Here is a 26,182-nt window from a genome sequence, read left to right on the forward strand (position 1 = left end):
CTGTATGATTTTAAATAAAAGAGAGTTAGAACATAAGCAAATTGGGGGAGTTTTGCAGCTTTGTGGATGGTTTCCAAACTACAATCCGAAAGTGGGTCAAAATGGTTCAAATGGCTCTGAGCACTATGGGACTTAACATATATGGTCATCAGTCCTCTAGAACGTAGAACTACTTAAACCTAACTAACCTAAGGACATCACACACATCCATGCCCGAGGCAGGATTCGAACCTGCGACCGTAGCAGTCGCGCGGCTCCGGACTGAGCGCCTAGAACCTCTAGACCACCGCGGCTGGCCTCCGAAAGCGATTCACGAGCTTTACATTTAAATTTATCTGTCATAGTCATGGAATAGCTGATGACTCTACGTTCCATTTCGACTGATTCAACATATTGTAGTCAGGTACGCGGTCACTATTTCGGTGCTGTCCAACCCAGAAGCTGTTGTCCATCCACCAAAACTCTTTCTCAATCATTATGTGGTCACCAACAGCATGCAGTGGGCAGATTGGGTAGGAAAGACATCAGCGATGTACTCTAACAATAGGCATCAAAGTTGAGAGTGCGAACAATTTTAGCAATTTTAGAGTAATTTCAACACTAACCAATGATGTGACAGCATGTTTCCCAGTTTCATTATCATAGTTAAACCACCCCTTCTCCACTTTGCTAGTATCATTGTGAATGTGGAAAGATGACTCTGCAGGATGTCCATTCACTGTTAATTCTCGAACACATACAACATCTCAGTATATCAGACACCTCCAGGATACTGCTTAATTTACGATCTGTCTCCGTGTATAGGAGTCACAGAGGATTCTCACTGTCTTGGGGTAGAATTAGATAGTGAGAGACCCTCCTCAAACTGTCATTGACTAATCCACCCTGCAGCACCATTACCGATTCAATCTGCAACCGACCAGAAGTAGGCCGCAACACATCACGTCTCGTGACTGAACGGAGCTTTCCTAGTACTCATCCATCCAAGTGCACAAGATTACTCGAGATGCGCTGTTAATATTCCAAAGCAAGAAATACATTGCAAGCGGGTGACGTAGATGCTTCTTCCCAGTTTCTCTACGACAAAATATATTATCGAATGGTGATACGAGAAAACTACTTCCCTAAAACATACTAGTACAATATAGCTTTCTGGAGATGTATAGCACCCAATGTTCACATCCGATCACAGCTCGGAATTTATACTATGCCTGCATCAGCCCTATATAAAAAGACCGTTAGTAACAGCGAATACCTCTTACAAGGAAACAGATAAGCGCATAGCAGCAGCATCCGACAAGTGATAATTACAAGTCATTCCGCCGCTATCTCTGCAAACAGCACATCTGTCAGGCAAATGTATACATGAGGATTATAGTAACTCACAGTCACCTATCGATAACTTAGTTATGAACCAGAAGACTCGATTTTACACCCAAGATGCGACGAGGGGTTGGAGTTCAATGCATAAATCAAAGTTAGTTTAAAGGATAGTGCCATGTTTCATCACACATGAGATGGAAGTCCTCTGATGACCAACAAGTTTGCCATTAACGAGTGCAAGTAGACAGTGATTGAAATCACATGCAGAAGAAGAACCATGGATCTTGCCGTTGGTGGGGAGGCTTGCGTGCCTCAGCGAGATGACCGTACCGTAGGTGCAACCACAACGGAGGGGTATCTGCTGAGAGGCCAGACAAGCGTGAGGTTCCTGAAGAGGGGCAGCAGCCTTTTCAGTAGTTGCAGGGGCACAAGTCTGGATGATTGACTGATCTGGCCTTGTAACACTAACCAAAACGGCCTTGCTGTGCTGGTACTGCGAACGGCTGAAAGCAAGGGGAAACTACAGCCGTAATTTTTCCCGAGGGCATGCAGATTTACCGTATGGTTAAGTGATGATGGCGTCCTCTGGCTTAAAATATTCCGGAGGTAAAATAGTCACCCATTCGGATCTCCCGGCGGAGACTACTCAAGAGGACGTCGTTATCAGGAGAACGAAAACTGGCGTTCTACGGATTGTAGCGTGGAATGTCGGGTCCCTTAATCGGGCAGGTAGCTTAGAAAACTTAAAAAGGGGAATGGATAGGTTACATTAAGATATCGTGGGAGTTAGTGAAGTTCGGTGGCGGGAGGAACAAGACTTCTGGTCAGGTGAATACAAGGTTATAAATACAAAATCAAATAGGGGTGATGCAGGAGTAGGTTTAAAAATGGATTAAAAAATAGGATTTTGGGTAAGCTACTACAAACAGCATAGTGAACGCATTATTGTGGCCAACGTAGACACGAAGACCACGCCTACTACAGTAGTACAAGTTTATATGCCAACTAGCTCGGCAGATGACGAAGAAATTGATGAAATGTATGATGAAATAAAAGAAATTATTCAGATAGTGAAGGGAGACGAAAGTTTAATAGTCATCGGTGACGGGAATTCGGTGGTAGGAAAAGGGAGAGAAGGAAACGTAGTAGGTGAATATGGATTGGGGGAGAGAAATGAAAGAGGAAGCCGCCTGATAGAATTTTGCACAGAGCACAACTTAATTATAGCTAACACTTGGTTCAAAAATCATAAAAGAAGGTTGTATACATGGAAGAAGCCTGGAGATACTAACAGGTTTCAGACAGATTACATAATGGTAAGACAGAGACGTAGAAACCAGGTTTTAAATTGTAAAACATTTCCAGGGCAGATGTGGACTCTGATCAAAAAGGTGGGAATTTAAGGAGATGGGACCTGGAAAAACTGAAAGAACCAGGGGTTGTACAGAATTTCAGAGAGAGCATAAGGGAACAATTGACTGGAATAGGGCAAAGAAATAAAGTAGAAGAAGAACGGGTAGCTTTCAGAGATGAAGTAGTGAAGGCAGCAGAGGACCTAGTAGGTAAAAAGACGAGGGTTACTAGAAATACTTGGGTAACAGAAAAAATACTGAATTTAATTGACGAAAGGAGAAAATATAAAAATGCAGTAAATGAGGCAGGCAAAAAGGAATACAAACGTCTCAAAAACGAGATCGTCAGGAAGTGCAAAATGGCTAAGCAGGGATGGGTAGAGGACAAATGTAAGGATGTAGAGGGTTATCTCACTAAGGGTAAGATAGAAACTGCCTATAGGAAAAGTAAAGAGACGTTTGGAGAAAAAAGAACCACTTGTATGAATATCAAGAGCTCAGATGAAAACCCATTTCTAAGCAAAGAAGGGAAAGCAGAAAGGTGGAGGGTGTATATAGAGGGCCTATACAAGGGCAATGTACTTGAGGACAATATTATGGAAATGGAAGAGGATATAGATGAAGATGAAATGGGAGATACGATACTGCGTGAATAGTTTGACCCAGCCCTGAAAGACCTGAGTCGAAACAAGGCTAAGGGAGTAGACAACATTCCATTAGAACTACTGACGGCTTTGGGAGAGCCAGTACTGACAAAACTCTGCCATCTGGTGAGCAAGATGTATGAGACAGGCGAAATACCGTCACACTTCAAGAAGAATATAATAATTGCAAACCCAAAGAAAGCAGGTGTTGACAGATGCGAAAATTACCGAACTATCAGTTTAATAAGTCACAGCTGCAAAATACTAACACGAATTCTTTATAGACGAAAGGAAGAACTGGTAGAATCCGACCTCGGGAGGGATCAGTTTGGATTACGTAGAAATGCTGGATCACGTGAGACAATACTGGCCCTACGACTTATGTTAGAAGCTAGATTAAGGAAAGGCAAACCTACGTTTCTAGCATTTGTAGACTTAGAGAAAGCTTTTGACAATGTTGACTGGAATACTATCTTTCAAATTCTGAAGGTGGCAGGGGTAAAATACTGGGAGCGAAAGGCTATTTACAATTTGTACAGTAACGAGATGGCAGTTACAAGAGTCGAGGGGCACGAAAGGGAAGCAGTGGTTGGGAAGGGAGTGAGACAGGGTTGTAGCCTATCCCCAATGTTATTCAATCTGTATATTGAGCAAGCAGTGAAGGAAACAAAAGACAAATTCGAAGTAGGTATTAAAATCCATGGAGAAGAAATAAAAATTTGAGGTTCGCCGATGACATTGTAATTCTGTCAGAGACAGCAAAGGACTTGGAAGAGCAGTTGAACAGAATGGACAGTTTCCTGAAAGGAGGGTATAAGATGAACATTAACAAAAGCAAAACGAGGTTAATGGAATGTATTCGAATTAAATCGGATGATACTGAGGGAATGAGATTAGGAAATGAGACACTTAAAGTAGTAAAGGAGTTTTGGTATTTGGGGAGCAAAATAACTGATGATGGTCGAAGTAGAGAGGATATCAAATGTAGACTGACAATGGAAAGGAAAGCATTTCTGAAGAAGACAAATTTGTTATCATCGAGTATTGATTTAAGTGTCAGGAAGTCGTTTCTGAAAGTATTTGTATGGAGCGTAGCCATGTATGGAAGTGAATATAGACGATAAATAGTTTGGACAAGAAGAGAATAGAAGCTTTCGAAATGTGGTGCTACAGAAGAATGCTGAAGATTAGATGGGTAGATCATATAACTAATGAGGAAGTATTGAATAGGATTGGGGAGAAGAGAACATTGTGACACAACTTAACTAGAAGAAGGAATCGATTGGTAGGACATGTTCTGAGGCATCAAGGGGTCACCAATTTAGTATTGGAGGGCAGCGTGGAGGGTAAAAATCGTAGAGGGAGACCAAGAGATGAATACACTAAACAGATTCAGAAGGATGTAGGTTGCAGTAGATACTGGGACATGAAGAAGCTTGCACAGGATAGAATAGCATGGAGAGCTGCATCAAACCAGTCTCAGGACTGAAGACCACAACAACAACAACAACAACAACAGAAGACGTGGTTGTATACCAGTCGTATGCTGGTTAGGTCACGTGGCTGATGCAAACTGACAAAACAGTGGAAAAATTGACATGTAGCACCTTTTCCCTCTATAGAAAGCATGATCAGTCTACCCCGTCCACTCACTGTTATCCTTTAACGCAGATGCATGTAAGTTTAGAGGCGGATGGTTCTCTGCTTCTAGGAAAGTGTCAAATACAGCAGTAACTCAGGTGTACCACTGGTACCGCAATAGACATACAGTATAATGCTAGCTCGATGGAGAAAAAATTTACAGCTCTGATACGTTCACTTCCATGTCGACATTTTCTCGGATTGCTATTGCTGGCACATACTTTTCCCCACGCAAACCAGCAGATACATAAGTACTTCCTCAATTTCCCTGGATTCTGTGTATATACCGTGAATTTATACCTACTCCCTGGCAGTTTTCTCAGTCTGTCGATTTTTTTGTGTCAGTTCTATACATGCAATCATGACCTAACCTCTGGTTCCATGTTCTAAAACTGCTTGTAAATGTAGCACAGCTGACAATACCTAAGCCAAATGCGCTCATTTGGGGGCACAAAACACTGTATTCGATTGTATCCAGTCACCTCCACATTAGGAGAGGGTTTGTTCTTTTTTTCTGTATGACTGTGTATATGCATGTGTCTCAGAAGGCTCTGAGGACCTGCAGGAGATCCAAGTTAGCGTTCAAAGGTGGATCTGCCCCACTTTATATCTTGAGCAACGTTGGGATGCAGATCCACAATATACCACATTCAAGTTAGAATTCAAGTGTGGATCTGCCATGGACTATATATCCGGACTGATGTTCGTGGGTGTATCCCCCACACGTCACATCTGTGATAGGGTTCGCAGGTGCACCAACCACGCATTACGCCCAAGCACGTATTCTGTGTTCAAAGTTTGGTCCACCAGTGGAAGGGACTGGGTCCTGGGAGACGTTCTTGATGTTGTTTGAGTGTGTGCAGAGCGTTATTTAGAAGTAGTTTACAGGTCTGTGAACTGTGTGCCGTGACACCAAACATGTCAGAGTGCGTGTTTGGTTTCAGTGTGATAAATATAGTATTATCTTTCATAATCCATACCTAAATAAATTGTTCCAAAATAAATGAAGTACACTCAGTCCTTACTCTCTCCAGCAGAACAGCGCAGGCTGAGTAATTTTCGTGCCATTTTCCCCCTCCGAACCACCATCATAGATTACATCACAGGAGGGATGACAGCACCTTCTTGTGGTAGTCATATGTACTGGATCATTTGGACTCTAGAGCTTGTGGTGGAGACACTGCCTGCACAGGCAGAGTACTTTTCCCCCCATTTCCCCCACCCAGAACGTCATCTTGGATTACATCACAGAACTAATGACTGCGCTCTCTGGTGGTGGTGCTGTGTACTAGACCCAGGCTTCATGGCGAACACACTGTTTCCCGCCACCTTGGATAGCTGTACTTGTGTCATCAGTTGATGTCATGGTAGCCATCCTGAATTATGTCAGAGATGAGAGCGCCCTCCGGCAGTGGTACTGTTTGCTTGAGTCTACACCTCATGGTGAAGAAACTGTTTCCTGCTATCTCGGATAATGGTACTCTCAAAAGCAGCTGACGTCACAGTGGCCATCTTGGATTACATCATGGATGAGAGCACCGTCTGGTAGCAGTACTAGGTCAGTTGGAGTCCGGACATCGTGGCAAACTTCCTGGATGGTGGTACTGCCTCTAACTGCTTAAATAGAGACTGTTGCATGCAAAATAATAAACACTTATGTCCAGCACAGGTCGAGTCCCCCTCTCACTATTTCCTAGAATGAGGTGGTGGTCAGGTGACTCAAGTTAGTGGAGGCAGTCCAAGCGCCCTTTCATTCGCTCCATTTTCTTAGGTTAGGTGGTGGTGTGATGCATAATCCCAATGGAATTTGAATTTCCCGCCATTTTCTGAGGAAAGGGAGGTGAGGTGGTTTTGGTTAGTGAGGTAGCCCAATTAACCTATCTTCCCATCAAAATTCAAACTTCCTGCCAAAATCCGCCATTGTGGTTGATGTCATCAGATGATGTCACGGCCGCTGTCTTGTGTGGCGTCATCGCCACGGTCTTGGATAATAGTACTTTGGGGTAGAACTGGCCTTGCGCCAATACTCCCATATCATTCCAACTGCACACACCCCACATCGTTACGGAGCCTGAACCAGCTTGAAAAGTACCCTACAGACATGCAGGGTCATTGGATTCATGAGGTTCTTTCCATACCCATACACGTCCATTGGCTCGGTACAATTTGAAACGAGACTCGTCCAAACAAGGTAAGATGTTTCCAGTCATCAACAATCCAATGTCGGTGACGATGGGTCAAGGCGAGGCTTAAAGCTTTGTGTTGTGCAGTCATCAAGGATACACGATTGGGCCTTTGAGTCCGGAAGCCCATATCGATGAAATTTCGTTGAATGTTTCACGCACTGAAACCTGCCGTTATTTGCCAAAGGGTTGCACTTCTGCCACGATTCTCTTCAGTTGTCATTGGTCACATTCTTACAGGCTGTTTTTCCGGCCGCAGCGTTGTCGGAGATTTGATGTTTTACCTGATTCCTGATATTCACGGTACATTCGTGAAATGGTCGTACGGGAAAATCCCCATTTGTTCCCTATCTCGCAGACGCTGGATCCCATAGCTCGTGCGCCGACCAAAACACCACGTTCAAACTTGATAACCTGGCATTGTATCAGCAGTAGCCTAAGAACTGCGTCAGACACTTGTCTTATATAGGGGTTACCGACCGTATTCCGCCTGTTTACATATCTTTGTATTTGAATACGCATGCGTATATCAGTTTCTTTGGCGCCTCAGTATACATTGCGAATGCCTTGTCTTCACTGACTCAGACATGTACGTACCGATATGGAGCGATGAAAGGAATCCCTCAGAAATTAGAACTGACTTGTAATTTGTTAATTAGAGGCACAAAATACTGCATTTTGTTCACACGCTGTTCAAGATGTGGGGTGATCTGATTACATCTTCAGTGGTCTGACAGCCTACTGAGCAGGAAATCAACAAGTATGTGTGGTTCTTAGATGTGAACCAATGTCCTAAAACTTAGAAATTGATACGCCAGTAAACAACATCATAAAAGTGTAACGCTGTACGCCAACAATTAAAGCGGAAAAGAACATAATTAGGCGCCGTTACCACATCTAGACCTAACTGCAGTAACTCTAAAGAAAATATAATTTATTTCTGAAACATAGATTACAATCGCGTGTACCATATGGCCATAAATTTCTAAACGAGCTAGGCTGCCTAACATTACGTTTTATCCCATTCAGATCTAAAACAGAAAGGGGCCGGTACAGATGAGTCGATAACCGCCAGAATTATATATCACACAATTTCCTGCTGCTTTCGTTCTCTATCAGTACTCGTAAACACGCAAAACCGCGTGTAACGATGTCCATCATGTCTCAGTAAAGGTCAGTTTCATAAAGGCCGTACTCGTGAAAACGACGGAAGAATTGCCACTGCATAGTAAATTACACCACTCTGTGAATTAGTAGACGCGGCAGGCTGAAACACGTTAGATCCTGTACTTCAAACACGATACGACTGAAGACAGGAGTTGCGTGCTAATCATTGTTCAAATAGAGATCTGTCGCGCTTTAAAGTTTATCGGGGAAATTTAAAAACATAGCACAGTTTATAACCAAGCGAATGTTGCCATATGTGGAGCACGTCCTACAGTTTTGGGGATGAAATTATTTACATGTATGGAGCCAATGATCGGAAATACATGCACTCTAAGACAAAAAAAGAGAAAAGTCGCTCACGCAGTATGGAAATCGATAGATGTGATAGGCATGTACAGACAAATAAATGATTCCATTTTCAGAAAAACTGGGTGATTTATTCAAGACAAAGAGTTTCATATGTTGATCAAGTCAATAACGTGTCGATCCAAGGGATGTCGTTGCAAATTCTTTCTGATTGGCACATTACATAGCCAAAATCCTGAGCTGGTTGGAGGGCCCTACCCATAAGCCTCCAAACTTTCTCAACTGGGGAGAGATCTGGCGAACTCGATGGCCAAGGCAGGAATTTAAAAGCACGAAGACATGTAGTGTAGGCTCTCAACGTGTGCTGGCGTGCATTATCTTACTGAAATTTAGTTCCAGGGTGGTTTTAAATGAAGGGCGACCAAACGGAGCGTAGAATATCGTCGACTTACCCATGGGCTGTAAGGGTGCCACGGATTACAACGAAAGGTGTCGTGTTATGAAATGAAATGGCACACCAGACTACCACTCCTAGTTGTGGGGTCGTATGGCGGGCGAAACATCTTCGGGCTGGAGTCTCATTGAGTGGTATTTGCCTTGAAGGATGAGTCTCGCTCCGAAATGAGCCGCCATGATCACCAAAGGTTTCTGGGGTTGCCGCTGACTGTGGTGGGATACCGACGTGACTATTGCCAGCCATATGGCTCGACATTCAGGAATGATAGTCTGGGGTGCCACTTCTTTTCATAGCAGGAACCCACTGGTCGTCATTCGTGACTAACGTACAGCACAGTGGTACGTCGACGTTATTCTCCATCCCAAGCAATCGTGGGCGAACATTTAAGCAAGATAATTCCCGTCCGCGCAGGGAGAGAGTTTGTTCTCCCTGTCTTCGTGCTTGAAAAACCTTCTGGTCGGATCCTTCCCCAGTTGAAAACCTCTGGAAAATTATGGGCAGGGTCCTCCAACCGTCTCGGCATTTTGACTATCAAAGATGCCAGTTGTCCACAGTTTGGCACAATAACCAACAACGCTATTAATCAGTGCTATGCCGAATAACTGCTTGATAAGGACCAGAGGTGAAACGACGCGTTGTTGACTTCCTCAAATTTTGAAGCTATTGCTCTCGAATAAATCATCCAGTATTTGTGAAATTGTAATGATCTGTATGTACGTGACATCTACTGATTTCCGCCCCATTCTAATAATCTCTTCGTAGTGCGTGCTTTCCTTTTTGTTTTTTTTTTTTGTCTTAGAGTGTACGTGCAGAACGTCCTACAGCATTGGGGTGAAATTATATAGATTTAAATATCTAGAACCAATGATAGGAAATAAATATTTCAGGAGGGTACGAATGTGTTCAGCTCTAGGGTAAACAACAGCTTAACTCTTAAACTCTAAATTATGTCTCAGAAATGGCCCTTTTTCTGAGGAAAGTACTCAGGGGTTGGTCAAGTTCGAGTACCTCGGGTCCCATACAAATAAATACATACTATTAAAATAAGTGTACAATGTGTGTGCTGCTAAAAATCAGAAACTAGTCCCGCTACGATCAAGGGAGTTACATGATATTGTAGCCCTCTACCCCCATTCTTGAAGCAAAATCCCGTTTTTACCTGAACGGCACACTTACGAAGATATAAGGACTGGGACGATTCGGCCCCTAGAAATTTGTAGAACATTCCAGAACGCTGGACAGTATTCGAGATTCCAGAACATTGAAGAGAATTCTAGAGCATTACACAACCTTTCAGAATGTTCCGGAATGTTCCACAATGATTTGGGATATTCCGGAATATTCGGGAATAGTCTGGAGTTTCAGGAAGATTCCAGAATATTCAGAAATATCTCAGATCATTGTGGAACAGAACGCTCTCGAATGTTGTGGAATGTTCTGGAACATTGTGCATCATTCGTAGCCTTTTGGTTCTAGAATTGGTCACTGGTGGGTCTTCCCATTGGAAGGAGTATATAAAGCAAGACCCGTCATGGCTTCGAATGTCTGTTTCTTTTAAGTGACGAAAGGAGGAACCAAGAAAGTAGTGCAGTGAGTGAATAAAAACAAACAGTGATGTGTGAGTAGTCAAAGTGATTTAGTGACTGAATATAAAACGAAAATAAAGTACCAAGGAGTGTAAAGAGTACTTAGTGTATTTGATAGTAAAAAGATGATTTGATGTATGTTTTAGACACTGCCCAGCCATTAGAGAGGAGGAGATCTGGCTACTTCTGAAGCAAAACAGCGAAAGGAAAAAGAACAGTGAATAAACGAAACAGATGAAGAGGGTGAAGCACGTTCAAGTTCCCGACGAACGAGAATGAGCACAATGAGAAGCACAAAAATCGAAGAACAACGACATGAACGGAATGAAGAATTGCGACATGATCTGATAATACAAAAGTGCGAACTCAAATCGGCCACGAAAATATCAGGCTATGAGAAGCGCGGACGAGGACAAGTAAACAGTACCACTTAACAAGTGAAGCATTCCACTACGACCCGACGAAAGAATATAACAAACACCAACACGTCGTAACTGGAAAAAATGGATAACATCTGTCAGTTTTGCAAAGCGAAGAGGTTCAGTGGAGAAACACCAGGATTCTGTTGAAAAAATGGAAAAACTCGATTACCAACATAGGTAGAACGTCCGCAGGAATATTTACATTACATGACCTGTCAAACACCAGAATGAAAACAAATTCTTTAAAATATAAAAAAAGTGTAACACCTGCTTCCAAATTCTTTCCTTCACTGTCGCTTCGACCTGTACAGACAGAGACGAAATCGATTACGTTTTTTCCATCCAAGGACAAATCTGTCACAACATGAGATCATTACTACCACTGCCCAACGAAGACCATAAATTTCTGCAAGTATATTTAATCGGAAATAAAGGAACAGGAATCGACCAACGATGCACAGATATCAATGGACTGAGTCGAGAAGTAGTTTGAGATATACGGAGGATCTTACACGAATGATACAATCAACTGATTCACGATATTCAAAACTGCACTAGACCGAATGATTTCTAAACAGTGTAAAGCTATAATTCGAACCAACAAAAGACAGTATGGAGAATACGAACGTCGATTTAATGCACCTCAGATAGGCGACGTCGCCATTATAATTGTGGACAGTGAAAACACAAGCCGTGACATAACTGTAAAAGGAAGAAGAGAAGGACTACGACGCATTGCAGAGACACACCATTCATATGATACCCTCCAGTATCCATTAGTATTTGTGCACAGAAAGGACGGATATGATTTTAATGTGAAACAAATCCAAACAGGTGCAGAAACAAACAAAAAAGCTTTTCGGAGGAGTTCTATGCTTACCGCTTAATGATCAGAGACACATACTATCGCGTTCTCGACACTCGCCGTTTGTTCCAACAATTCCTGATAGATATGTTTGCAAAAACAGAAGCAGGATGGATGGTTTACATAAGACTGAATCAGAAGAAACCACACACAGAAGAATGCATCGACCTTCAAGACGCAGTCATATATGGAGGAAACATTGACGGCATTGGAACAATTGTAATCTTAGCCTCATACGTAGGAAGTCCGAGACACATGCGCGAATGTCCGCAAGACGCCATGACCCCCATAAGAAAATATGGACGACCTGACCTATTCATAAAGTTCCCATGCAACTCGTGGTGGCCAGAAATCAAAGAACAACGAAGATACAGACAAGCCCCCATGCATCGACAGGACATAATAGCCCGAGTTTTCCGACAAAAACAAATGAGATTTATTGAAGTCGTAAGAAAATACATCTTTGGAACCGTTAGACGTCGGATGGGCACAATCGAATGGCAAAAACGAAGACTGCCTCGGTCACACAATATCGAATGGCTACACGACGGAATTCATCCCCCGGGTATCGAGAAAATCACTCCAGCTGAATTTCCCAGTCCACAAGAAGATTCAAACCTGTACAACATAATAGTGAAAAACACGATTCATGGACCATATGGACCATTAAACCCCAATGTTGAGTGTTTATGGAAAAAGTTCAGGGCAATCGTAAAATGCGTTTTAGACAGGTACGTGCCGAGTAAAGCTGTGAGGGACGGGAAAAACACACCGTGGTTCAACAACAAAGTTAGGAAACTACTGCGAAAGAAAAGAGAGCTTCACTGCAAATTTAAACGCAGCCAAAACCTCTAAGACAAACAGAAGCTAAACGATGTCAAAGTTAGCGTAAGAAGGCCTCTGCGTGAATCGTTCAGTGAATTCGAAAGTAAAATTCTACGTACCGACTTGACAGAAAATCCTAGGAAGTTCTGGTCTTACGTTACATCAGTAAATGGATCGAAACAGCATATCCAGACACTCTGGGATGGTAATGGCATTGAAACAGAGGGTGACACGCTTAAACCTGAAATACTAAACACCAATTTCCAAAGCTGTTTCACAGAGGAAGCCCGCATTGCAGTTCCTTCTCTAAATACTTGCACGGACGAAAAAATGGCTGACATCGAATTAAGTGTCTAAGGAACAGAAAAGCAACTGAAATCACTCAACAGAAGAAACTCTACGGAACCTGATGGGATTCCAATTAGATTCTACACAGAGTACGCGAAAGAACTTGCCCCCATTCTAACAGCCGTGTATCGTAAGTCTCTAGAGGAGCGGAAGGTTCCAAATGATTGGAAAAGAGCACAGGTAGTCCCAGTCTTCAAGAAAGGTCGTCGAGCAGATGCTCAAAACTGTAGGCCTGTATCTCTGGCATCAATCTGTTGTAGAATTTTTGCTCGCGTATCATGTCATTTCTGGAAACCCAGAATCTACTCTGTAGGAATCAACAAAGATTCCGGAAACAGCAATCATGTGAGACCCAACTCGCTTTATTTGTTCGTGAGACCCAGAAAATATTAGATGCAGGCTCCCAGATAGATGCCATTTTCCTTGACTTCCGGAAGGCGTTCGATACAGTTCCGCACTGTCGACTGATAAACAAAGCAAGAGCCTACGGAATATCAGAGCAGCTGTGTAGGTGGATTGAAGAGTTTTTAGCAAACAGAACACAGCATGTTGTTCTCAATAGAGAGACATCTACAGGAGTTAAAGTAACCTCTACGTGCCACAGGGGAGTGTTATGGGACCATTGCTTTTCACAATGTATATAAATGACCTAGCAGATAGTGTCGGAAGTTCTATGCGGCTTTTCACGGATGATGCTGTAGTATACAGAGAAGTTGCAGCATTAGAAAACTGCAGCGAAATGCAGGAAAATATGCAGCGGATAGGCACTTGGTGCAGGGAGTGGCAACTGACCCTTAACATAGACAAATGTAATGTATTGCGAACAAATAGAAAGAAGGATCCTTTATTGTATGATTATAAGATAGCGGAACAAACACTGGTAGCAGTTACTTCTGTAAAATATCTGGGAGTATGCGTGCGGAACGATTTGAAGTGGAATGATCAGATAATATTAATTGTTGGTAAGGCGGGTACCAGGTTGAGATTCATTGAGAGAGTCCTTAGAAAATGTAGTACATGTAGTCCATCAACAAAGCAGGTGTTTTACAAAACACTCGTTCGACCTATACTTGAGTATTGGTCATCTGTGTGGGATCTGTACCAGGTCGGGTTGACGGAGGAGGTGGAGAAGATCCAAATAAGAGCGGCACATTTCGTCACAGGGTTATATGGTAAGCGTGATAGCGCTACGGAGATGTTTAGGAAACTCAAATGGCAGACTTTGCAAGAGAAGCGCTCAGCATCGCGGTTTAGCTTGCTGTCCAGGTTTCGAGAGGGTGCGTTTCTGGATGAGGTATCGAATATATTGCTTCCCCCTACTTATACCTCCCGAGGAGATCACGAATGTAAAATTAGAGGGATTCGAGCGCGCACTGAGGCTTTCAGGCAGTCGTTCTTCCCGCGAACCATACGCGACTGGAACAGGAAAGGGAGGTAATGACAGTGGCACGTAAAGTGCCCTCCGCCACACAGCGTTGGGTGGCTTGCGGAGTATAATTGCGGTTGTAGATGTAGAATTCACCATGTATGAGTGAATGAAAACGTACAAAAAATACACAACACCATACTTGGACGACACACAAACCGGAGCTGGGGGCTATCCCAAAAACAGAAATCACCCAAAAGCAGTAGATTCGCACCAAAAATACGAATACGAAGCAGTGACTAACTGGAATTAGATAATCAATGGGTAGTATCATATAACATACTAATTGCCAAAGTGTTCCAAGCACACATAAATGTAGATTACTGCTACTTACTTAAATCCATCAAATATATATGCAAGTGTGTGAACAAAGGCAGTGACATGGCAGTATTTCAAACAGCCAAAAACAGCGAACGCAAAACAGAAACGACGAGATCCTCATGTACCAAGTAAGAAGCTGCTTCAACAGTAGCGAAGCAGCATTCGAATTTTTTGGTTTTCCCATACACGAACGCGAACCAATTGTGCAAATTCTACCAGTACATTTGGAGAATGGATAGAGAGCTTACTTCACGAATGACACATCCAGAAAAACTGCAAGCTAACTGTCTCATCCCGCATCTTGTGGTCGTGCGGTAGCGTTCTCACTTCCCACGCCCGGGTTCCCGGGTTCGATTTCCGGCGGGGTCAGGGATTTTCTCTGCCTCGTGGTGGCTGGGTGTTGTGTGATGTCCTTAGGTTAGTTAGGTTTAAGTAGTTCTAAGTTCTAGGGGACTAATGACCATAGATGTTAAGTCCCATAGTGCTCAGAGCCATTTTTTTAACTATCTCAGGACACAACATTAACAGCTTTTTATCAACGACGCTAAACGGATCCATTCGTGGAAACACTATACGTTGACGTCCTTACCTATGATACGTGGAACATAACAAGTAAAACCCTTCAACGCCGGAAACAGGAAATTCTAGTAAAAGATCATACAGCAGACATGAACACTGGCGCACTAGGCCGAGTATACAACGTATATCCGAACAACACCGAATGTTTCTGTGCCCGGATGTTGCTACACGGGGACCAACGAGTTTCACACATCTCAAGACTATTAACGGTTATGTATGTCAGACGTACAGAGGAACATGCCAACACGTAGGACTACTGGAAAACGACAACCACAGGAAATTAACAATATGAGAAGCCTCACTCATGCCTCAGATGAACAAATGGGAGACTTAGTTGCCAGCATTCTAACAACATGCAACCCATTGAATCCAAAAGAGATATGGGATTCCTTCAAAGAGAGTATGAGTGATGACATCCTGTATCAAATCCGACAAGCTCATCCTGAACTGACCATCGAATTCAAGGACGACATCTTCAATGAAAGACTTATTACCCTAGGAGATAAATGTCTAGCAATAATCAGCTGGACCTTAGTACAACTTGGGATGCATGCACCACGAAAAGATACTAAGAGTGCGCTCAACTTAGAAATTACAAAAAAAAAGCTACTTCAACCACTACTTTAGTACATTGCTCAGAACAAACCACTTCTCATTGACAGTCAAAAGGAAATTTACAGCGTTATCATGGACAGGATCGACAACAACACTGGCGGAATTATTTACTTGGACACATTAGGAGGCACCGGGAAAACGTTTCTAATAAATCTACTGCAGGTGGAAATACGTGCTAAACAGCTCGTCTCACTTCCACAGGCATCATCCGACACTGAAGCCACACTTACGAAAGGAGGGCGAACTGCCCATTGCGCCCGACAAATTCCGTTGAATATACCTAAAGAACAATCCCGGTTATGTAAAATCTTAGGGGCATCCGGACTGGGTGAACTTTTAAAGCAAACTAAAATTATCTTCTGGAACGAATGCATAATGGCGCTTAAAAATATCTCCCAAGGCCATGGACTCAACACTACAAGACTTGCGCGAAAATTCTGAGGTGGTGAGAGGGGCTCTATTCATACTCTATGGTGATTTTCGACAAACACTTCCAGTTATCCCCACGCCAACACCAGCAGGTGAGATCAATGCATGCTTAAAAAAAAAAAAAAAAAAAAAAAAAAAAAAAAAAAAAAAAGTCACAACTCTGGCCACAAATTCAAATACTGCCACTAACAATAACTATGAGAGTTGAACTATCGAAAGGTGAAACAACAGCACACTTTGCCCAACAACTTAGACAAATAGGCGAAGGAACATATCCTACTGACCGGACTACTGACCTTATTAAACTCAACATAATTTCTGCAACATAGCCCTGATGAAAACGAACTCATCGATCAAATTTATCGAAGCATTGTTCACAATTATACAAATCCGGACTGGTTATTTGAAAGTGCAGTTTAGGCAACGTAAAGTAATATCGTCCACGATATCAATTTTAATATTCAAAAGAAAATCCTCGATGCAAAGAGAATATACAAATCGATCGCCACGAACGTCAAAGCTGAAAATGTGTGAACGTTTATACAGAATTTCTAAACTCTCTGGAAAAACCAAGAACGCCATTACATTGCATTAGGCGTAAAATTGAATCTCCGATCATACTACTCAGAAATCTCAACTCACCAAAACTATGTAATGAAACAAGGATGATCCTCAGCTGTCGAATAATATCATCGAAGACGAAATTGTGACTTGAAAGTACAAAGGACACACGCTATTTATTGCCAGAATATCACTGATCTCTACTTTACTGCCATTCCGATTTAAAAGACTGGAATTTCCAGTCAAATTAGCCTATAGTTTTGGAATTAACAATGTGCAAGCACAAATTTTTAAAATGCAACATTTTAAGCGGCATCAACCTCAAAGATTCCTGCATTTTTCGCGGTGAACTACACGTAGCAGGCTCTCGAGTAGTAGATTTGAAAAATTTGCACACATATACCCCGGGTAACAAAATGAAACATGTTGTTTATAAAAAAATATTGTAAATCCTTGTAATATGTTTCCAATATTTTTTTTATTTCTTATACTTTAAAGTTTATCCTTTTATTGCAACTACCAAACAATCTCATATCAACTCCCGAGAGAAGCCAGGTACCACAGCTAGAGTAATTATATTTTCGTGGTTGTCAGATACGGTCTGAAAAACTTGTAAGGGTATGGCAGGGTAGACTGTGCTGAGGATTAATCGTTCAGAATACATTTGTTTATATTGTGCCGATTCTGAATTAATTAGCACTGACGTTAGCCAATCAAGTCGTTGTGTACCCAAATTACAGCAGCCCGCCGGAGTCAGTGTCGCCAAAGGTATCCTTTGTTTTGTTTCTTAAAATGAAACATGAGGGCGATAGGAAAACTGGCCACGAGACGGTACTGTGGATCGAACACGAGCCAAAGGTTGAGCAGTCTCGTGCGCTATCATCTAAGCTATGAGAGCGACTGACACTAATTGTGTCTGGCGAGCCACTGACATTTGTGCGCGCTAGGGCTTGATTGCCTGAATTCAATTTTAATTAACTCGTAATCGGCGAACCGCAAACTACGCTGCAATACCCTGACAAGCTCTTCAGACTTTTTCTGATCACCCACTATAGGTAGTTCACGCATCCCGGGAATCAAGAATCTCGACGATTTTTGCGGTTTCGATATCGATACCGGCAAGATATTGGTCACAAGAATTGCAAGACTTTCCAGAATTTTTTTGATTTTAAGTTTAAAATTTAAAGGGGTCTAACAGACGGACGGAGAGACAGAGTGATAACAAGTGACAAAAATATTTTTCTATGTTATATAATTACAAACTAACATTTTTCTCTTTATTTGTGCTGTGAAACCTGGCTTCTTGCCTAATTTCATGATTCTAGATAATCGGGAAGTTCCATACAGGTTTTGATGAGTGAGTTTATGAGTGTCAAAGTATATAACGTAAGTAGCCGTATCTTTTGAGTGCATTAACTTAGAAGCTAACGTTTTTTACACCTTCAAGGGACAGTAGTTCTTAGTATGTGACGTATATTTGAATATGCTACGACTGTCTGTTTCTGAGAAAAAGGGCTCTTAACAGACAGTCGGACAAAAAAGTGATCCTGTAATGGTTCCGTTTTTACCGACAGTTGTATGTAACTGTCAAAATAATTTTTTGAGTGAAAGCGTTATTTTCATACTTCTCGTTTATTTAATTCACGTGGTCGATGTTCAAATTATATAACTCCATTTTGAGATTTGCTGTGACAGTCCAACTCACGCGGAACACTGAAGTACATAGGTGTCTAGTGATTCAAAGTGTAACCACATCGAGGATCAGAAGTGGTACAGTAAGCAAGAAAAATGCCTGTCCTCGTGTGCGCACAGTACAAAGACGAAAAATAGTGTTAGTCAAGTTAATGATTGCTCAGTGAAAAAGTAAGCTACGACACGACTAGAGCACCTTTGAGTTTCGATTTAGTTATGTTCTGGATAACTTTATAAACCTCAGTGTTTCGGCTGAGTTGGGCTGTCACAAGTACGTCAGAAGTTGAAATCGGAGAATTCTGAAAACAATCATTTGAATTAAGTATAAACAAAAAAACAGCTCACTTGTTATTTACTAACTGAATATTAACCACTACTCATCAGTGGGTCTTTATTATAAAGTAGGGGGGGGGGGGGGCTTTCAATAAGTAGTGAAACGTATTTTTTCCTTGTCAATTTCCGTTGAAAAGGCGCGGAATTGTTTCTAGACATCGTGGAATATTCCCGCTTCACGAAGTTTCGATAGGTGGAGGCACTACACTTAGCTTCAAATTGGCATCCGTAATGGAGGTGGCTTCCAAGTACGGAGCTGTCATTGATTTTGTTTTGTAGGAATATCACAGCACCGCAGATATTCATAGGCGCTTGCAGTATGTCTACGCAGACCTGGCAGTAAGTCGATGTCGAGGCATCACTCATCATCTCAATAAGATCGCGCAAATCTGTCCAGTCTCCCGCATGCTGGCCGGCTATAAACAGCTGCGACTCCTGAAATTCTGGAACGTACGGACTCTCTCATTCGAGGTGATCGACGGATCAGAATCTGACACCGTATTATGAAACAGGATGTCTCTGTTGGTAGTGCTGACACACTTATCCAACTATTGGAGTACTCAAGTGTGTGTGACCGTCAGTTTTCTCGCCGCTTAAAAGAAGACCATAAAGAGCAACGAAGGACCTTCTGTTGCTTGCGCGTTACGAGGCTGACCATGACAATTTTTCGTCTAATAACGTCACAGGCGATGAAGAATGGGTTCCTGACTTCGAAAAGGAAACAAAATCGCACTCCACGGAGTTGCGTCACACCACCTACTCTCTGATGAAAAATTTTGAAACCGCACCATCAGGCGGTAAAGCCATGGCAGGGTCTTCTGGGACTCTGAAAGGGTATTCTGTTTGATGTGCTCCATCATGGCGTAACTATCAACTAGGAAGTCTATTGTGCTACCCTGAGGAGACTGAATAAATGATTTCAGCGTGTTTGTCGCCACAAAAGTGCAATCTCCTACTTCTCCGTGACAACGCAAGGCCACTCAGAAGTCTGCGCAGCGGAGAGCAGCTGTCAAAACTTCAATACTTTCAGCATTTCGCGGCCCTGTCAGCAACTGTATGGATATTAAATTCAAAATTAACAGCCTCAGTTGCGGAGTTACCTAGATTTACCTAGGTTTCAATTGGGATAACCCAACCTTCTTCAGAATTACACTTACTAATGTTTGTCCATAATGGACATTGTCAAACTAAAATTACAAATACACCAAGTGTCGTCATATTTTAAAAACTTAACTGAAGCTGCCTTAGCCCCACTTCCCGACAGCGATGCTGCAGCCAATAGTGTTGTACTGGAACTCGAGTCCCAGTACAACACTCGTGGCTGCCGTATCGCGCTCGGGAAGTGGGGCTGAGGCAGCTTCAGTTAAGTTTTTAAAATATGACGACACTTGGTGTATTTGTAATTTTAGTTTGACAATGTCCATTATGGACAAACATTAGTAAGTGTAATTCTGAAGAAGGTTGGGTTATCCCAATTGAAACCTAGGTAAATCTAGGTAACTCCGCAACTGAGGCTGTTAATTTTGAATTTACTGTCAAAACTTCATTGGACTGTTCTTCGTTATCCATCGTACAGCCTGGATCTCGCAACTTCCGTCTGTTTGACCCACTGAAGGACGCATTCCACAGGAAGCAGTACGTAGATGGAAATGGAAATGAGTTTTTGGCCTCATTGGCCGGGAGGCCCCTAGCGGGGCAGGTCCAGCCGCCTTGGTGCAGGTCTTATTACATTCGACGCCACATTGGGCGACTTGCGCGCCGAATGAGGATGAAATGATGATGAAGACAACACAACACCCAGTCCCTGAGTGGAGAAAATCTCCGACCCAGCCAGGAATCGAACCCGGGCCTGTAGGACGGCAATCCTGACCACTCAGCTATCGGGACAGACTAGTACGTAGATGATGGGGAGGTTACTGGTACAGCAAGACGTTGTCTGCGACGTCGACCAGTATAGTGGTATCATGCGAGCATACAAGACCTGCCAGTGAGGTGCCGTAAGGCCTGTCGCATTGAAAGGAGATTATGTTGAAAAATAGCGTTTGGTAGCCCGACGTGAGGCGAGTAATATGGTGTATTGTAATGCTGAATAAAAGCAACCTGCTTTCATAAAAAAGTGCGTCACATTACTTGCTCACCACCCCTAGTTTAGGACCATGTACGATATTTATAAATTTGACCTTGCAGGTTTCGGGAACCTTCGAGTAAGTGGCTGTAAAACAAGTGGGTGACAAATATACACTGGGGTCTTAAGAGTAAATATACAAGGCACTGACTAGCAACGCGCTGATTGGTTGAGCCCACTGAGTTTAATATCTAAAACGGCTTGGCAGATGATGTACGTGTGTACAAGAGAGACGTACCTTGTCTCGAGCCTCTATGTCACACTTGGCGGCGATGAGCATCTCCATGATCTCCGTGTTGCCTCGGGAGGCCGCCCAGTGGATGGGAGCCCGACCATACTGCAACAGACAAGGCACAGACACCTTAAGAGACAGACACAAAATCACGCAATTTTTTTCTTTCTCTTTTTTAAAAATGAGATACATTCTATATCAAGTACAGTGTTTCTCAAAAAGATTGATCCGAATTCACAAAACTATACCATCTACATACAAGGGGATGGAACTTCGAGGTAAATTTTTACTTATACATAGGAGTACAAAACCCCAAGAGAACAATCCGATCTTTTTTGTACAGGGTGTTCCATTTATCTGATGACCGCACGCGTCACCGGGTTGTGTTTGCCAGGCATCAGAACCGAGCAGGCTGTTCGAACGGGTCCCGTTGCCAAACAACCCACCTTTTCAGCCAGCGTCATTCGAACTATGAAATAAACATCACGTGTGTATGAGTGACGTCTTTGAGAGCAACAGTGGCAATACCGAATCATTCCGTTCCACAAGGAGTGTTTTTTTTACGATACGAACTTCTTGCACCTCTACACAAAGAGCTGTTAACTTATGTGTGCTAAGACCCCTCTAAGTAACAGTAGCGTCATGTCTTAAAACTGTCGATCCTGCACACAGATGTAGATTTTCCGAGTGGGTTTTGAAACCAGTGAAATAGATTCTTACCTCATTCTGTCTTCAGATGTGGTTCGGTTCCATTTACACGCCGATGGAGTGCCGATAGAGTGCCTATAAATCTGTTTTGCTTCATGGGGAACCCATTCACGTTCAGAAAACAGGAGTGTGGTGGATAGTTAGCGGTGACAGAGCAATAGGTCCAATTTTTTTATGTCACAGTTAACAGTGAAATATATGTGCAAAACATTTTGCATTTTGCATTTGTTTATAATAAAATGAGTGAAGAGAATGAAACTTAGTATTTTTTTCTGCAGTATTCGGCAAGGTCAATGTTTTTTTGCCCGTAATTCACCGAATATTCCATGACAGAATCATTAGCAACAATATCTGACTTAACATAATCCCAGTTTAGCCCCATGCGATTTACATTACTGACCATTAAAATTGATTCACCAAGAAGAAATGCAGATGATAAGCGGGTATTCATTGGACAAGTATATTATACTAGAACTGACATGTGATTACATTTTCACGCAATTTGGGTGCATAGATCCTGAGAAATCAGTACCCAGAACAACCAATTCTGGTCGTAATAACGGCCTTGATACGCCTCGGCATTGAGTCAATCAGAGCTTGGATGGCGTGCACAGGTACAGCTGCCCATGGAGCTGCAACACGATACCACAGTTAATCAAAAGTAGTGACTAGCGTATTGTGACGAGCCAGGTGCTCGGCCACTATTGAAGAACCTTTTCAATTGGTGATAGATCTGGAGAATGTGCTCGCCAGGGCAGCAGTCGAACATTTTCTGTATCCAGAAAGGCCAGTAAAGGACATGCAACATGCCGTCGTGCATTATCCTGCTGAAATGTAGGGTTTCGCAGGGATCGAATGAAGGATAGAGCCACGGGTCGTAACACATCTGAAACGTAACGTCCACTGTTCAAAGTAGCGTCAATGCGAACAAGAGGTTACCGAGACGTGTAACTAATACCATACCATCACGCCGGGTTATGCGCCAGTATGACGGTGACGAATACACGCTTCCAATGTGCGTTCACCGCAATGTCGCCAAACACGGTTGAAACCATCATGATGCTGTAAAGAGAACCTGGATTTTTCTGAAAAAATGACGTTTTGCCATTCGTGCACAAAGGTTCGTCATTGAGTACACCATCGCAGGCGCTCTTGTCTGTGATGCAGCGTCAAAGGTAACCACAGCCATGGTCTCCGACCTGATAGTCCATGATGCTGCAAAGGTCGTCGAACTCCTCGTGCAGATGGTTGTTGCCTTGCAAACGTCCCCATCTGTTGACTCAGGGCTCGAGACGTGGCTCCACGATCCGTTACAGCCATGCGGATAAGATGCGTGTCATCTCGACTGATAGTGATAAGAGGCCGTTGGGATCCAGCACAGCGTTCCGTATTACCCTCATGAACCCACCGATTCCATATTTTGCTAAGTCATTGGATCTCGAGCAACGCAAGCAGCAATGTCGTGATACTACAAACCGAAATCGCGATAGGCTACAATCCGACCTTTATCAAAGTCGGAAACGTGATGGTACGCATTTCTCCTCCTTACACGAGGCATCACAACAACGTTTCACCAGGCAACGCCGGTCAACGGATGTTTGTGTATGAGAAATCGGTTGGAAACTTTCCTCACGTCAGCGCGTTGTAAGTATCTCCACCGGCGCCATCCTTGTGTGAATGCTCTGAAAACCTAATCATTTGCATATCATAGCATCTTCTTACTGTCGGTTAAATTTCGCGTCTGTAGCAAGTCATCTTCGTGGTGTAGCAATTTTAATGGCCAGTAGCGTACGTATGTGGGGAGAACTAAAAGATGAAGTGTACGCGACTTTACGTGACATCAAGGACAATATCTGCGAGTCAATTTCTTCACCTTCTCAAAGAGAATTACACGCTTTGGTGCGTAATTTCTTGAGAAAAAGTCAGAAATGTTACGCAAACAATGGCAGACAGTTCCAGCATCTCCTTTCATGCCGTGGGTGAGTAGAAAATTTATCTGCATACTTATAAATTTGGTCCTGTGGCAATAGACGGCCTCCGCATCACCGGGCCAGGGAGCTCTCCTATCTCACCATCTACAATTACATTTAGGATCGAAGTTTTTAGTTGTTGCCGGCCGCTGTGACCGAGAGGTTCTAGGCTCTTCAGCCCGTAACCGCGCTGCTGTTACTGTCGCAGGTTCGAACCCTTCCTGTGGCATGGGTGTGTGTGATGTTCTTAGGTTAGTTAAGTTTAAGTAGTTCTACATCTAGGGGACTGATGACCTCAGATGTTACGTCCCGTAGTGCTTAGAGCCATCTGAACCAACTGAATTTTTTAGTCGTTTTTCACAAAAAAATAATTAAATGAGCGTATGACATTGTTGGCCAGGAGGCCCCATCCGGGTAAGTTCACCAGCCGAGTGCATGTTTCAGTCGACGCAACATTGGGCGACTTGCGCGCCGATGATGAGGAGGAAACAATGATGAGGACAACACATTACTCAGTCCACGAGCGGAGAAAATCACCAACCCGGCCGGGAATCAAACCCGGGCCCCTGCATGGGAGGCAAGCACGTTACCACTCAGCTAATCGGGCGTTCTGCTTTTCACAAATCTTCAGTCTGACCTACAATAGCTTCAAGATAAACTTTCAGGCTATATACTAACTCGTTTCGTACTTTTAACATGTCTGGAGCTAATACATTCACTGCAATTGCTATATCACTGTTCAGCCACAACTTTTGAAAGAGAAGGGACATTGACGGGATTCTTCCCAAGCCCCCACAAAAACGATTACATATCTCACATACGCACGCCCCTTATTCAACGCTGAGGCAGCTCATTAAAAAAATGCGCTTACGTGCAAGTGCCAATTTGTATTGCTTCATCTTGTTGAAAAGTTCGGCATGTCCTCGCAATGGCGGAAGAAGTCAGATCCCAAAAATATCCAGGCATGTGGTTCTTGTAATCAGCCGAACCTGCTGCACCAGAAGAACCCCTACTTGTACTCTAACTGCATGAATCGGCAACTTAGGAATGGGGAAAAAGTTGGTATTTTGTTTCGATGCCTTCATTAAAATTCACTCCAACATTCTCTCTTCACATAGTAGATATAGCCCCGTGAATGTGCATGAATCTTTTGGAAACATCCTGTATTCCATTGATAATATCGGTTTCGGCCCAATAAGACCATCTTCAGATGAAAAATATTCCGATTACGAGTGATGTCACCAGCATCAGCTGACACGACATCAAGTTGTCCTGCTCTGACAGTTACAATGTGGGCCAAAACACTACGACCAATTCCCACATGGTGGCGTTTCCAACACGTGACACAGTAAGAATTATATATAATAGGAGTAGAAACGCATAGAGTATCATTCATACGGGTTACAATAGGGCATTGCAGTGAGAGAAGCGACTGACAAACGGCATATTTTTATGGCCCAGCACTTGGGAACAAGCATATCCGAAATGGCGGAGCTTGTCAACTGTTCGGATGCTACGGTCGTTAACATTGATGGAAAGTCGTTGAAGGTTGATGGGGAACTATCAGTACACGACAGGCTCTCGGATATTCACGACTGATCACAGAACGTGGAGGTCAGAGACTGACTCTGACTGTAAAGCAGGATAGGCATTGATTTGCGGTAGATCTGATGACAAAGTACTATACTTCTGCAGGCACAAGTGCTTCGCAGCGCACTGATCAGAACATACTCTTGAACGTGTGCCTTCACATCCGACGAAACGTTGGTGTTCCCAGTTTGGAACAAAAACATCATCGTCTACAGCTGTAGTGGACACGGGATAACCGAGATTGGACTGGGTGTGAATGGAGATGTTGCGCCTGATCGGATGAATCACGTTTCCTGTAACTTCAAGTCGATGGTCACGTACACAGGCTGGAATCTAAGCGAACGGTTGCTCGTAAAGTGCGCCGCGCCATGGGCGACAGGGGACATTCATCTGGGCTTCCATGGGACCCGTGGTATTAATCGAACACGTCATCAAAGCTGTGGGCTACGTCAAAATCATTGAGAGCCACTTGTTTGCTTCAT

At 43.1% G+C, this 26,182-nt stretch overlaps 1 protein-coding gene across 6 annotated transcripts in view; it reads right to left on the reverse strand.

The window, feature by feature from the left end:
• Positions 1-26,182, reverse strand: part of LOC126281896 (ankyrin repeat and death domain-containing protein 1A-like) — a 713,288-nt gene that overhangs the window by 250,373 nt on the left and 436,733 nt on the right. For all 6 annotated transcript variants that reach the window (XM_049981216.1, XM_049981218.1, XM_049981214.1 and 3 more), the window contains exon 4: positions 21,439-21,537. In XM_049981216.1, coding sequence (XP_049837173.1) covers positions 21,439-21,537 — 99 coding nt within the window. The remainder of the gene's footprint in view (positions 1-21,438; positions 21,538-26,182) is intronic.

The sequence above is a fragment of the Schistocerca gregaria genome, chromosome 7, assembly GCF_023897955.1.
Source record: "Schistocerca gregaria isolate iqSchGreg1 chromosome 7, iqSchGreg1.2, whole genome shotgun sequence".
In the NCBI taxonomy this organism is placed as follows: Eukaryota; Metazoa; Arthropoda; class Insecta; order Orthoptera; family Acrididae; genus Schistocerca; species Schistocerca gregaria.